This window comes from Ambystoma mexicanum, chromosome 4p (assembly GCF_040938575.1).
Source record: "Ambystoma mexicanum isolate Mex_15411 chromosome 4p, UKY_AmexF1_1, whole genome shotgun sequence".
Taxonomy (NCBI): Eukaryota; Metazoa; Chordata; class Amphibia; order Caudata; family Ambystomatidae; genus Ambystoma; species Ambystoma mexicanum.
This window is the reverse complement of record NC_090927.1, coordinates 1153336965-1153349500: the sequence shown is the minus strand read 5'-3', so window position 1 is coordinate 1153349500 and position 12536 is coordinate 1153336965. Positions and strand designations below refer to the sequence as shown.

The following is a 12536-nucleotide window of genomic DNA, read 5'->3' as shown; positions in this document are numbered from 1 at the left end:
AGTTGCGAGCAAAATTTCACATTGATAATTTCAGATCTGATGACTTCAGAAAATTGAAAAGATGTATAGGTGATGTGGCGGAGCAAGGAAGTTCAATGGTAAATCTCTTTCTTAAAGAGAGTGATCCAGGTGGTTGTTCAATCGCTAGCAGGATATACAATTGTATTGTGTCTGCTTATAAGGAAAAATCTGTTTTGAGAGATGAATGGGGAAGGAGTTTGGGGTGTGAGGTTTCGCCCGAGATGTGGTTGGATATGTGTGCGAAAATTAAACTATGTGCTATTGATCTGGTGGAACGATCGAGACAGATAAAGATCCTCAATAGGGTGTTTTGGAGTCCGGAACGGATGTTTAAGAGGGGGTTGATGGACTCGGATGATTGCTGGTGTTGTGGGAATGGACAGGGAAGTTTGGAACATCTACTATGGGAATGTGTGCGTGTAAGGGGATTTCGGCATGATGTTTGTTGTGCCTGTCTTGAATCTGGATGTAGAATTGGATTTTATGACAATGATTATGGGAGGTGGGGATTTACTGGAGGATCTCTCTATGTCACGGAAAAAGTTTCTGCTCCGTGGTGCTAGTCTGGGCAAAAAGCTAGTTTTGCGGGGCTGGAAATCACAGAATGCTCCAACTCTTGATAATTGGATTGAGGGAATGTCTGCCCTGGCATCCATGGAAAAAATGGTTTTTAAGAGGCAAGGGAAGTTGAGTGTGTACGGGAAATTTGGGATGACTTCCTGAATATTTACTCATTTATTGCTGGTTATGTATATATAATGTTCTGCTGTTCTGTATATTTTTGCTGTGCTGTATTATTTGTTCTGATTGATTTATCGTTTATCTACTTGTGAAACTTTATAAATAAATAATAAAAAAATAAATAGCAAAGACATTCCTGAAAGATCGCCCAGAGCACATTAAGTATCAGCTTACATATGCAGTCCATCGTACTTTCTTTCCCACATATCTGCAATGTAATTCTGAATCGCACTAAGATTACAGTCACTCGAGTTAGCTTGGTAACTTATTGTGACAGAATGTGATCTGTGAGTGTGCAGAACAGCCAGAGCTTTTTGGATTTTTATTAATAAAATGTTGCAGGCAGATATGTGATTTTGTAGTGTCTGGGGTCCAGAAAGGTAGGCAGGAAAGAGAAAGACTATGGAAGCTGGAAAGTATCAAAGGTAAAAGCTTTATTCTTAGTTGCAGGGATTAGGCTGAAATAATTGGGGAGCAACAAGTAAGTACATCTTTCCAGTTTCATCTCCCATCCTGCAGTCCCTAACTGTCATACCTGGAACCCTCAGGGAACACCACTTTCCAGGCTCTTCCAACATTCTATGGCAAGCAGTGCCTGATGTAACAATAATCCAACACTACAGATTTCTGTTACAGGAGAGGTCTACAGTGTTTTTGAGGAGTGCCTTAGTATTAATTTAATGCACTTAGCCTATTTGTATAGAACCTTGGTTGTATATTCTTTTATTTTTGGTACCCCAAGTGCTACTGTTTGTTCTGTTTCTATGCTAGCTCACATTCCTCCTGAAGAGTGTAGCCTGCCCTCGGACATGCTACCTTAAGTATGCAAAGCAGTATACCCGTTTTACCTTCATGATTCAGGTCATTACTGTTTTAGTAGTAGTGCAGGTCTGAGGAAGAGTTATTTTGTCAAAGTTATGTGTGCTGATCTAACACAAAACGATGGACACAGACAAACGTGTGCATGCGCAGCACACACACAAGAATGTAAACCTGTATTTAATGGAGTCTATAGGTCTCTATGGGGGACTTACCTATTGCTTAGATTTTCCAGGCTCACCATCATACCAAGCTCGTTTTTCATAGCTTCACGGTTGGAAGGGCATTCTGAAAGATAGCTTAGTGCCTGTGGAAACAAGGTGGAGAGATTATCAAAAAATATACTTATTTACAATGTTCATAGAGGGAAAGAGGCCATAAGGGAATATGTTAATTCACCAATTACTTCAGGACACAACAAATTAATGTGTTTGGCTTTCTCATGGACAAAGGATTGGGAAATCCGTCTCCAAAAACACAAAAAACAGACAATATTTAATCTAATTACACATGTATAGTGCCCTGGTAAGTGTGACAAAGTTACACTGGACAGACCAAGAGATATAGTGGGCCAAGAGAAGCCGGGAAGCCATCCATTCAGTAATGCAATCCCTGGAGGTGGCATAAAGGTAATCCCCTAGAGCTCGCCACACTCCCTAAGGTCCAGATAGACAATATGAGATCCCTCCCCCTCTTACCCCAACCTCTCCGGTATTCAACCAATATCCACCCATTGCTTCTTTAAAATGAAACCCCACTCTTGGTTTCAGGGAATTTTGGCAAAGTACAGCCTGACTGTGGGTTTGAATTTCCGGCCATTCCCAGGAAGGCCCCTCCCACCCAATCCCCATTAGGCAGTAGGAGAAGCCCCCACCCTATAACCACCAGATCCAGCTGGGTGAGAGGATGCTGTAGTGTAGACGTGCCTTGCAGAGCAGTGCCAGAGGAATATCAAGTAAGTTGAGAGAAGCTAGAGATCAGAGCCCAGGGCACCACACAGTGGCCATGGTACCCCATCCATAGCAAAGTAAGGAGAGCAAGTTAGACTTTGGAGTTGGATAGTGGAAATAAAGGAGGAGGATGAAGAAGGAAAACTTGTGTGGAAGAGGTTGGTGGTGGAGGAGTGATAGAAACCAGAGAGATCGAAGGGAGTTGAAACAATAGAACAAAGAAAGGGAGAAGCAAACATATGAGGGAGAGGTTGATGTTGAACACTGGAAAAGAATGATGAATTAGAAGGAGAGTTGAAATATGAGGAGCTTGGAGGAGAGAAGTGGAGAGAGAAAGGGGTGGGCATCAGCGTTCAAGTTGAGGGTACACGAGGGTGGAGCTAAGTCCCCCGCTTTTTTCAGGAGTTCCACTTTTTTCCGAGGGCACCTTGATATGATAATTTCTGGTTACGCCACATTCAATTGATATGTTAATGAACCCCCCCCCCCCCACTTTTGTTTTAGGACTTGACCCACGGTGGGCATCAGAGGCAGGAGATGGAGGAGGGTAAGAGGAGCAGGAGGGGGGCAGAGCAGTCCTAAGCAAACAACCAGCAAAGGCTAAAAGGGGTGATCATAGGAATGTGGCAAGCCCACTAGGGTCTGAGCTGAGGTGAAGCCAAGGTACAAGGTCTAGAGACATGTCGAGGCTGTTTGTCCTGGATCCAGAGATTGACCCTAAGAAAGGCAGAGAGGCGGGGCGGGGGGGCAGTTCTGTCCAAAGGCATTGTCCAGTCTCTGGTAGGACTAGCAAGCACACCAAGGACCATAAATTAACACTTGCTCGCTGAGAACCTGAGCTAAGAAGGATCCTTGAGAACCCATGCCAGGAAGGCAAACTGAAAACCCAAGCCAGTAGGACTCACTGAGAAGCGGAACCAAAAGGACTCGCTGAGAATCCCAGCAGGAGGGCTCACGGAGAATCCAGGCCAGAAGTCCCCACCAATAATCCAAAGGCTCTGGTAGGCTCTTAATCTATCTGAGCTAGAGACTTACTCAGAACTCTGTAAATTGCCCTTGCCTGGGGGCAAAACAGAATACACCCCATCAACCTGAACCTGTGACACCAGAGACCTTGGGGACTCATGAAAACTGTGAGTGACTGTGAAAAGCATTCAGAGCTATAACAACTCCGATTACAAACTGTTGTATACTAGGGAACTTGGACTCAGGACATGGGTCTGCCTAAGAGAAGGGTTTGAGTGACCATCTTGCGCAATTGCTTTTTCATGGAATCTCAGCACTGTTACATTGATATGAATAACTGTTTTGTTACATCATCTCCCAGTTGGACATAGTAGGCCTTACTTCAACATATGTGTTTGACAGCAATAATATATAGTTTGCATGCAACCTCTCAAGCCTTCTGTTGATTCCTCAATCCGTGACATGGCTTTCATTTCAAAATGATTGTCTTATTGAAGGTCGACAGATCCTGATGGATTGATCACAAAAACTACATGAGGACAGACTGAAATTTTATCTTTCATTGCTGAGGGCAATAACAAAATATTTAGCGGTTTGCTTAGCTATCTCTACTGACTATATCTAGGACCACCCAAACGTATACTATAATTTGCCGTCAAAGTAAATGCTCTCCTTTACGATCGGGTTTTAGCGTCTCTTTTCTAAACTGCAGTCTGAGCAATGACTGCACACTCATTTGCCCTCAACCATATGCCCTTTCCCCCCTTAACCCTATTATCACTTTCCAGTTGCCTGTCCATTGGCACCATATTCCTTCCTTTCATTTTCTCTCATATCTGTTACTACTTTCTTCCACAAACCACGGTCTGTTTAACTGGAGGCATGGACACAGTGCACCATTTTTTTTCCAATAGCCTCAGGTGGTGATGCCTTTTTCCCCCACAAAGCTTTAATAATTTGTTACAAATCATTAAAAGCCCATAACCAAAGCAAATATAATCAACACATTAAAAGAAAAATAGCAATACATCACCAGTTGATTTTTGTTACATTTTCAATGATCAAGACCCCAATGCACCCCCCCCTGAATCCCTAATCTTATAAATAAGTCTAGGATGACTCTGTGCATCTCCGTCCTTACGATAGCCAGTTCATCACAAGGCTACAAGAAGCGAAGTTCTTTATTATCACCGGTTTGTGGGATAAATGTTAATGAGATTGTAATGCAGCAATTACCAGAGCCATGCGCTATAAAAAGCTTGGTGTGCGTGATTTAGGATTGCAGTGATTTTTTTTACATGGCTATCAATTACCAAATCCTAACCCACAACTGTGCAATGATAGAGCCTTCAAGTATCTTCCACGATTGTGCCATAGTCAGCCTGGCTGGCATCAAAAGATGCATAACCACTTTGGCTGTTGGCCCTCGTAGTGGGTATACACCTTCCAAGTTTTCCAAAAGGATTCCTTTAGGATCCCATGGGAGAGTTACGTTTCTTAGCTCTTATGTGCGAGAGCATCTCTTTCCGTAGAATGGTGACACCCTGCATGACCACCAGTTGACCAATCGTACCCCTTTTCCCCACATCCATGCCAACGATTGGCTGAAATATTCTTGTTGATTCCATTTAGCCTACTCGGGGACATGTACCATTTTAGGAGAATTTTGTAGGCACACTCTTTCACACAACTGTAGAGAAGCAGACAAATTCATCATTGTTAAGCTGCGCCCCCTCACCTCTGTCATGTTTACACGACAGTGAAAGAATTGTATATTTGACACCAGGAATCGTCCTGATGCTTCATCGAGTGTACAAGAGACATTATATGCACTCAGACAACCTTATCAAATGTATCCTTGTACTGAGACAGGAGACAGATGTTGACATACTGCAATGAACATTGAACTATAAAAGAAGATCTTACAGCTGCAGAGTAATGTTTTTAAGTAAAAACACATGGACGCACTGAAACGATCTATGAATATTCAAAAGAATAACATATGTAACTGAAGAAACAAGAGAAACATGTAATTAAGTCTGAAGAACTCACCAGTATCAAGAGAAACAAGTGAGAAGAGGTGAAGTAAATGTATGTATGCGGAAACGCAAAGTAGAGGAGACATATAGAAGCTTCCTCCAATATAACCTATAATGTGACTAAAGCGGCGATGGGCAAAAAGATGGGACGTTGGACTCGTACTGAATCGTACCGAACTGCATCAGAAGCAGAACAAGGCTGCAGCGACGGGAGATGCTGGAAAACAGCTTTGTGTGAAGAATAAAGAGGAGACCTCGGGTTTGGGATTAAGGAGGTTGATCAAGAAATAATTGCAAGGCACAAAGGGAGTCAAGAGGTTACGTCATGGTCATAGCACATGTTAGATTAAGCTAAGAAGAAAACATCCACAAGTGCCAAGTATTGGATAATTAAAAATGCAGAAAGCATATGTAAGATAGAGTGATCAAGTTTCTAAAGGCCAAGAGGAGTAATAGCACTTAGTACAATCAAATCAAATAGCAGTAAATAAAAAGGTCGAAACTGACATTCGTGGTCTTCTCACATGTGACTCAGATGGTGAAAACAAGGGCCACTCATTAAGCTCCGAATGAAGATAAGGATGTACCCACACTCCCTCAAAGATCCCAGAGCAAAGAACAGGGTGTGAGGTCAACTACAAAGTAGAAACTTTGGCTAAGGACCTGACCGATGAGAGATGACTAATTGGAGCACATGGGTAGTAGTCCGACGTTGGTCTCTGCACCTGGGTCTCGTTTACGTGCTGCTAGCGAGCCGAAAGTCCAAGATTGGGAAAGAATGCCAACCAATCACTAAGTTGCACAGGCCAATCTGCTACTCTATGCTTTTATAAACAGTATTAATGGTATTTAGAACAAAGCGTGCCTATTAGATAGGGGGCAGCCAATGAAGTTATTAGCACTTATAGATACTATAGGTACATGTGTTCCCTTAACCAACCCCTCCCTTCAATAGGTTTTAAGTTTGCCACATAGGATGGCATCATAGTTGACGCATATTGAGGTATAAAGTCTTGTGTAATCAAAATTGTGTGTGAATGTGCGGACTACTGTTTGTGGTTCGCCAGGTTGCCCTACTTTATTTTGCACTGACAAAGTAGTACTTTACCATATTCTTTAGGTCTGTGTGGTTATTTGAATCTGGAGCAGTTTCGTATGGTAAATGCATTCCGTGCATAATAAACACTTCAAGGTGCTATTACACATTAGTGCAATGCAACAGTTCTATGATAGGGCAAGTTGACGTTCAGAAGCAAGAAAATATGCATGTACAATTTACATTTTGCATTTTATAATCCATGTCAAAGTACCAAGGAGAGAAGAGCAGGGTAGGGGGTGGGAGAGGCAAAGTGGACAAGGTTAGATCAGGGAAGAGCTGAATAGCTATGTTACGTTAACGGTTATGGCTGGCGCTTACCATGTGAATTGGTTGGTGGCCCTGTTAAAGGGTTGTTGCATCTGGTGAGTGGATCACACTTCCTGCTAGGAGGTGGGCTGAGTAGCCAATCTGGTGGGTAGAGGGATCATGAATTGATCAATACTGGGTAAGAGCTCCTGTGGGGCCAGACCTATTTCAGTTGGTAAGTAGGTTGGTATGCCCTAACATTAGTGTTGGTGAATTGGGGCCAAGTGGCCCGATTGTCTTGCTGGGAGTGCCGATGGCTGTGGTGGTGGCGGCGCATGCAGGGTGGCCGGGGGGATTGACAGGCTACTGGTTGTGGTTCAGGATGGTGCATCATGGCGTGTCCGTAGGGCCATGATGTCGGCATGCGTGGGTGGGGGGGGGCATCTCCGGGGTGAGGGTGCGCCCGTTGGCATAAGTGCTGTTGGGTTCTCTTGTAGATGCCATGGCTGCAGCATAGCATGTCAGCCAGTTGCAGTGGGGCACTAAAAGTGAATGACCATTGGAATGGTAAGAGGTCGCAAAATTATCCTTCCCACAGCTTCAGAAAGGATGGAAATGTACTCCATAAACATTATGGAAAGAGTCTGAAATAATGAAGATTCTGCTGTAGTGTGTGGGGTACAACACTGAGTAATCTCGGTCCTTTGTTTTTGTGTCTGTGTTGTTGTAAAAGACCATACACAGATTGATAGCAATTTTTAGGATATTTTTAAATACCTGCCAAACAAAGAAAATTAATACATTTGAAGTGATTTCATTTATGAAGCAGATGACATGTCTTTGTGCTCCCGACATGTGCCTTTTAGTAAATTTAAGTAATTACAATACATTTTTTAAAACCATTAGTGATAGGGCAAGTTCTCTTAATCTATCCCCTCACCCTAGATAAGCGCGCCATCAGCGCAATCTAGGGGTAGAAACCACCTGAGGGTTTAGTTGGTAGGCAAGATAGGTAGGGGTTACACACTTGGTAACAATAAAAAATGTAAATTGTGATTAACAAATTACCTGAGACTCGATTAATGTCTTTTTAAACATATTTCAGGCTTCGTCCCTGACTGGCTGCTTCCCTCTGCCGGGTTCACGCTCACCAACTTTTACAGACAGTTCACTGTGGACACTGCTTGGTCGGGTTCACTTCAATCAACACACTATTCTGGTTGTCGGCTTCCCTCTGCTGGTTTAACTTTCGTCAACTTATACAAACAGTTCACTGTACTTCGGGACTTGGACTTCGCCCCTTTTTATTAGCATCGCTCCGCCGGGTTCACTCTTGCCAACCTTTTACGCAACACACTGTTCATATACTGATTTCACCATGCAGAATTCACTTCCCTTAGCTAGACAATCATCTATCGGTCAAAGACTTTCAACGGTACAGAGGATTTTACAAGACCCTTGTATGACCACTTTGACCTTTCTTCGCCTCTTTCCAAGGCCTTCTGGTTACGGAAGTCTTTACCGTTGGGTAATCGTCCCGAGGTTTCCTGCTTGAGCATCCACATGGTGCCGGCCTCCTCTTTTGCTGGTTTTCCCCCTCCTTCCTCAATCGTATGTTAAGCCTTTCAAAGTTCAAATTAGGCGTTGGTGGTGTCCAGTTAAAGTTTTGAATCCTTTTGGTCGAATGCCAAAAGGATCGAATCAATAGGCCCGACATTTTTTTTGGGGCTTTCGTATACTTAAAAAAGGTTGTTTTTAATAAGAAAAACGGGGGTTTGGGTGGGGAACCCCCCCCCCAAAAATAAATAAAAAAAAATAAAGACCCTTTTTTTCTGTCCGATTGACTTGATCCTTTTGGCATTCGACCAAAAGGATTATAAACTATGACCTATAACCGGCGTTGGTTACTTTTCATTCAACACAGTTCAGGTTCTTCTTGATTCTCCCCTGGACTCGGCTGCGATGAATCGCTTGCCTTTCTTTATCCTTGGAGTCAAGGTTGGTACCACCGAGACCAGCATCCCTCCCTGGCTTGTTTAACAGCAGAGGAGGGTCTCGCGCACCACAGACATCTGCTGCAACACACGCTAGCTATTGTTTGCGGTATTATAATTCCTTCTGCTGAGGTTTCAGGGGCCATGGTCGCTTTTCTCCTTGGCACCCTCTCGGTATTCGCCGTCTTTCGCCTCCTCTTGAACTGCTGTGCTGAGTTAGCTCCAACTTTTATCCCTGTGGGGAAGGGCCGTCAGGTGTGTGCGATTCTGGACAATTGCCTGACTTTGCCTGACCCTTGTATTGGGACATTTCAGGTTAACGGCTATGGTGTTAGTCTGTTGTCTTCCATGTTGTGCGAAAGTGTTTGTGTCGGAAACGGGCGGGGGGGTAGAGTGTTTTAGAATATCCTGGTAGGATGGAGAAAAGGTGTTGAAAGACGGGGGATACCGCGTTTCATCCGTCGGTGTAACACTCTACCTCTCCAAGGATCCCCCTCCAGGTGAGCCTCCCTCACTGGTCCACCCGCAGGAACTGGATCCAATAGCGTTGGCCGTGTCCTGGACACCTGGATCCCCGGGGACTAGCCAGGAAGACACCTTCAGGTTTCTCACACTACCCATAAATCAGCGATTGGACTTGTGGAGTATCCCTCTTCTGCCGAGTATGGCTATCGACCCAGGTAGAGACATGGATTCTGGACGACAGAGGGCACATCATCTTTCTCAAAACACTTGCTGGTGGGGATGTAAAAATGTCCAACTCAAATGCAAACAGTATACAACACTCAAACAGCCCCGGGACTCCCGACACTGTGCCTTGATTAACTTCATCAAAGATGCAGCCTTATAGAGTCCCATACGCTGGGGCCAGACTGGAGCCCCCTCCTTTTCCTTTCACACCCCTCTGCCACCCTACAACCTCTAGCTTTTAGCAGACATCGCAGTTTTGCATCTCTCCCCCACCCATGTCGGTCCCATGCAACCAGACCCCGCGGACAAGAAAAGGTTACTCGGAAAGTCATTACTACCAGTCTGGGTCTGACTGTGGGATAGTTCCAATTACCAGGGCCTATGAAGTAATCATGTATCTGGAATGGCTACGATCACAAACGGTTTCTGTCTGGCTGAGCTCTGCCTCCGTTCAACGGGCTCTTCAATTTGCCTTCTTTCCTTGTAGGTTCCTCCGGCACCTGTCGTTGCTCATTAATGTCTCTTGCGCGTGTAGGCTCTTCTGCAGCCATCAGGTAGGACACTTCTTTAGAGAGGTTATAATCCCCCCCAGCCCCTCAACAACCTTGAATAACAGCCTGCATGCGAAGCCCCACTTGTAGATCTTTCTTCCACGTAGCTATGATGTAACCAAGTTAAGGCAACTTCGAGTGTTCATTGGAGCAGCATTAGTTTGACCTCCTTATACATAATACTGTTTTGATTTCTGGCCTCCCGCATTATGCTTTCCTTGTGGCAGAAGAAGTGCACCCTGGTCAGAACATCCGGGATAGCTTCTATTTCAATTGGAACAATGTGTACACTCTACGGATTCGGTCTTGCATGATCTCATCCTCTGTGGGGAGTTGCATGATGTGTCAAAACAGACCCTCCAGAAATTGCCCCAGTTACTGGTGAGGTACATGCTTAGGTTTCCCATGAATTCTGACTTTGTTTCCCTCGGTTCTCAGCGTCTTCCTGCTTCACCAGGATAATCTCAATTTGTTGCCCCATGCAGTCCTTTCTCTGTGTGAGAAGTGCTTGTTCGTGAGCTTGCCCTCATACTGTGTTCTCCACTTCAGTTCCGCTATTGACCCTGCAAGCTTGTTTTCTCAGTGCTGCCCTGGATTTCTTCAATCAGGTCCGCCCTGATTGTTGGATGTCTAGTGACTCCTATAGTGATTGAAGTGACGCAGGATGGGTGTGTGGGCAGAACTGCTTACAGGTCCAGGTAGAGTGATGGGTCAAAAAGGAATTTGGATTGGGCCATGGATGCAGAGATTTTGGAAGTTAATTGAGAGATGATTGCCTATTCATTGTTCTTCTGAGATTGTGCTGGGGTGTGAAAATGCTGGAGCAGTTTGCACACCTTTTAAGAATTTTTATTTGTGGTTTTTGGAATGTTTCGAGGTTCTAGATTTTACTTTTTTGAGAGAACCACAGATATTAGGAGCCAATTGGATGGTGTAGCAAATCATCATCATCATCAACAGGTTAGGTTTCTTTATTAGAATCAAGGCCAGGTCAAACGTTGCATTATCAGAAAAAATGTCTCTTAGATGTTGCGCCGCCTTGTAGCTTTGTCCCACTGCTGCTTCCCAAAGACTTGTATCTACCTCTGGCTTCAGATTCATAACTTCCAGAATATTGGGGTACTTCCAAAGCGGTGGTAGTAATGTAATCCTCCCTTTATACCCCTTTGCCCGTTGTGATGAATCAGCAGTGATTCCCCTACAAAACCTGGTTTTAGACCCTTCTCATGCGGCCAGGGAAAGGCAGACGCTTTTTGATCCCGACCCTAGGGGTGGTGTTCTGCGGGAGGATCAGGTCAGGAGGAATGGGAAACCCCCTTGTTCAATTTCTCCCAAAGCCCCACTCTTCTAATGGCTTATTGTAAAACAACCGAAATAAGTAAAATCTAATTTTGCCATTAGGGACTTCCCCAAGTATTGGGACGAAAAAGAAGAGGGATGAAAAGGTACAATGTTGCAGGAGTGATCGGCTAATTAATGCAGATGACCCACACCTGAGGGAGATACAAAGGCTTAAAAGGCCCCCTCAGGTGCAGGCCATAGAGCGGTCGTTGTTGGAGAAGAACAGAGGAAGCGAGAAGCAGAAGCAGCGTGGTTCGTGCTGGCAGCCCAGGCAGAAGCTGGAGGAGACAGAAGATGCCGGGACCACTGCATGGCAGGTATCAGCTGGTGGTCCCGACAGGGTCTTTGTCACCAGGTGCAGAGGTTGCACAGCGGGAAGAGTGTAGGAAGAAAGGGTCAGGTCCCAGCTCATTGTTCCTGCAGTCCTGCAGGAGTAGATGGGGATAACCCTCCAGAGCCCCTAGACTCGCTCACCCAACAATCCTTGAATTAAAATTGCTGAGCATTCAAACCCGAGGGGAAAAGGGACGTGGAGAAAATAATAAAAGAGACAGGTCTTGCTTGTAGCACTTGCAAATGTGGACCTTCTTTCTGGAGAACTACTGTACAACTGACCTAAAATGAAACACACAATTATTAATTCATTTTACCCTAGACTCTTCAACAAACTAACTTTAATTATACCCTCTCCTGAATTATACTAGGTACCTGTGGCCTCTGCATATTTGTTGAAAGGCTTTTAAAACAACTTGTGCTTGAACTTTCACTCTCTCTGCTCCGCTTCCTATGACTCTTGGAGTACTAAAGTTTTTAGCTTGGCTTTTGTGAAACCTTCATTTACTTTTGCCTTTTGTCAACTTTAAAAAACGCTCACAATGAACAATCCAATAAACCCCAACACTGGGTAACTTGCGCAAGAGTGCTCCACTTACTAATTAGTCTCTTCTACTGTTGTTGTAGTAAGCACGCAGTGTATTTTTGTGCGAAGAAAAAAAAAAGGAACTGCAAAGTTGCCTTACACGGAGCCCGCACCAAATGTCTTTGTTAGCTCAGATAAGGCTTCAAGCGCATGACAAGCG

At 44.4% G+C, this 12536-nt stretch overlaps 1 protein-coding gene across 2 annotated transcripts in view; it reads right to left on the bottom strand.

The window, feature by feature from the left end:
• LOC138453688 (armadillo repeat-containing protein 1-like) overlaps window positions 1–12536 on the bottom strand; it is a 264412-nt gene that overhangs the window by 192041 nt on the left and 59835 nt on the right. For both annotated transcript variants that reach the window (XM_069606755.1, XM_069606754.1), the window contains exon 3: window positions 1797–1888. In XM_069606755.1, coding sequence (XP_069462856.1) covers window positions 1797–1888 — 92 coding nt within the window. The remainder of the gene's footprint in view (window positions 1–1796; window positions 1889–12536) is intronic.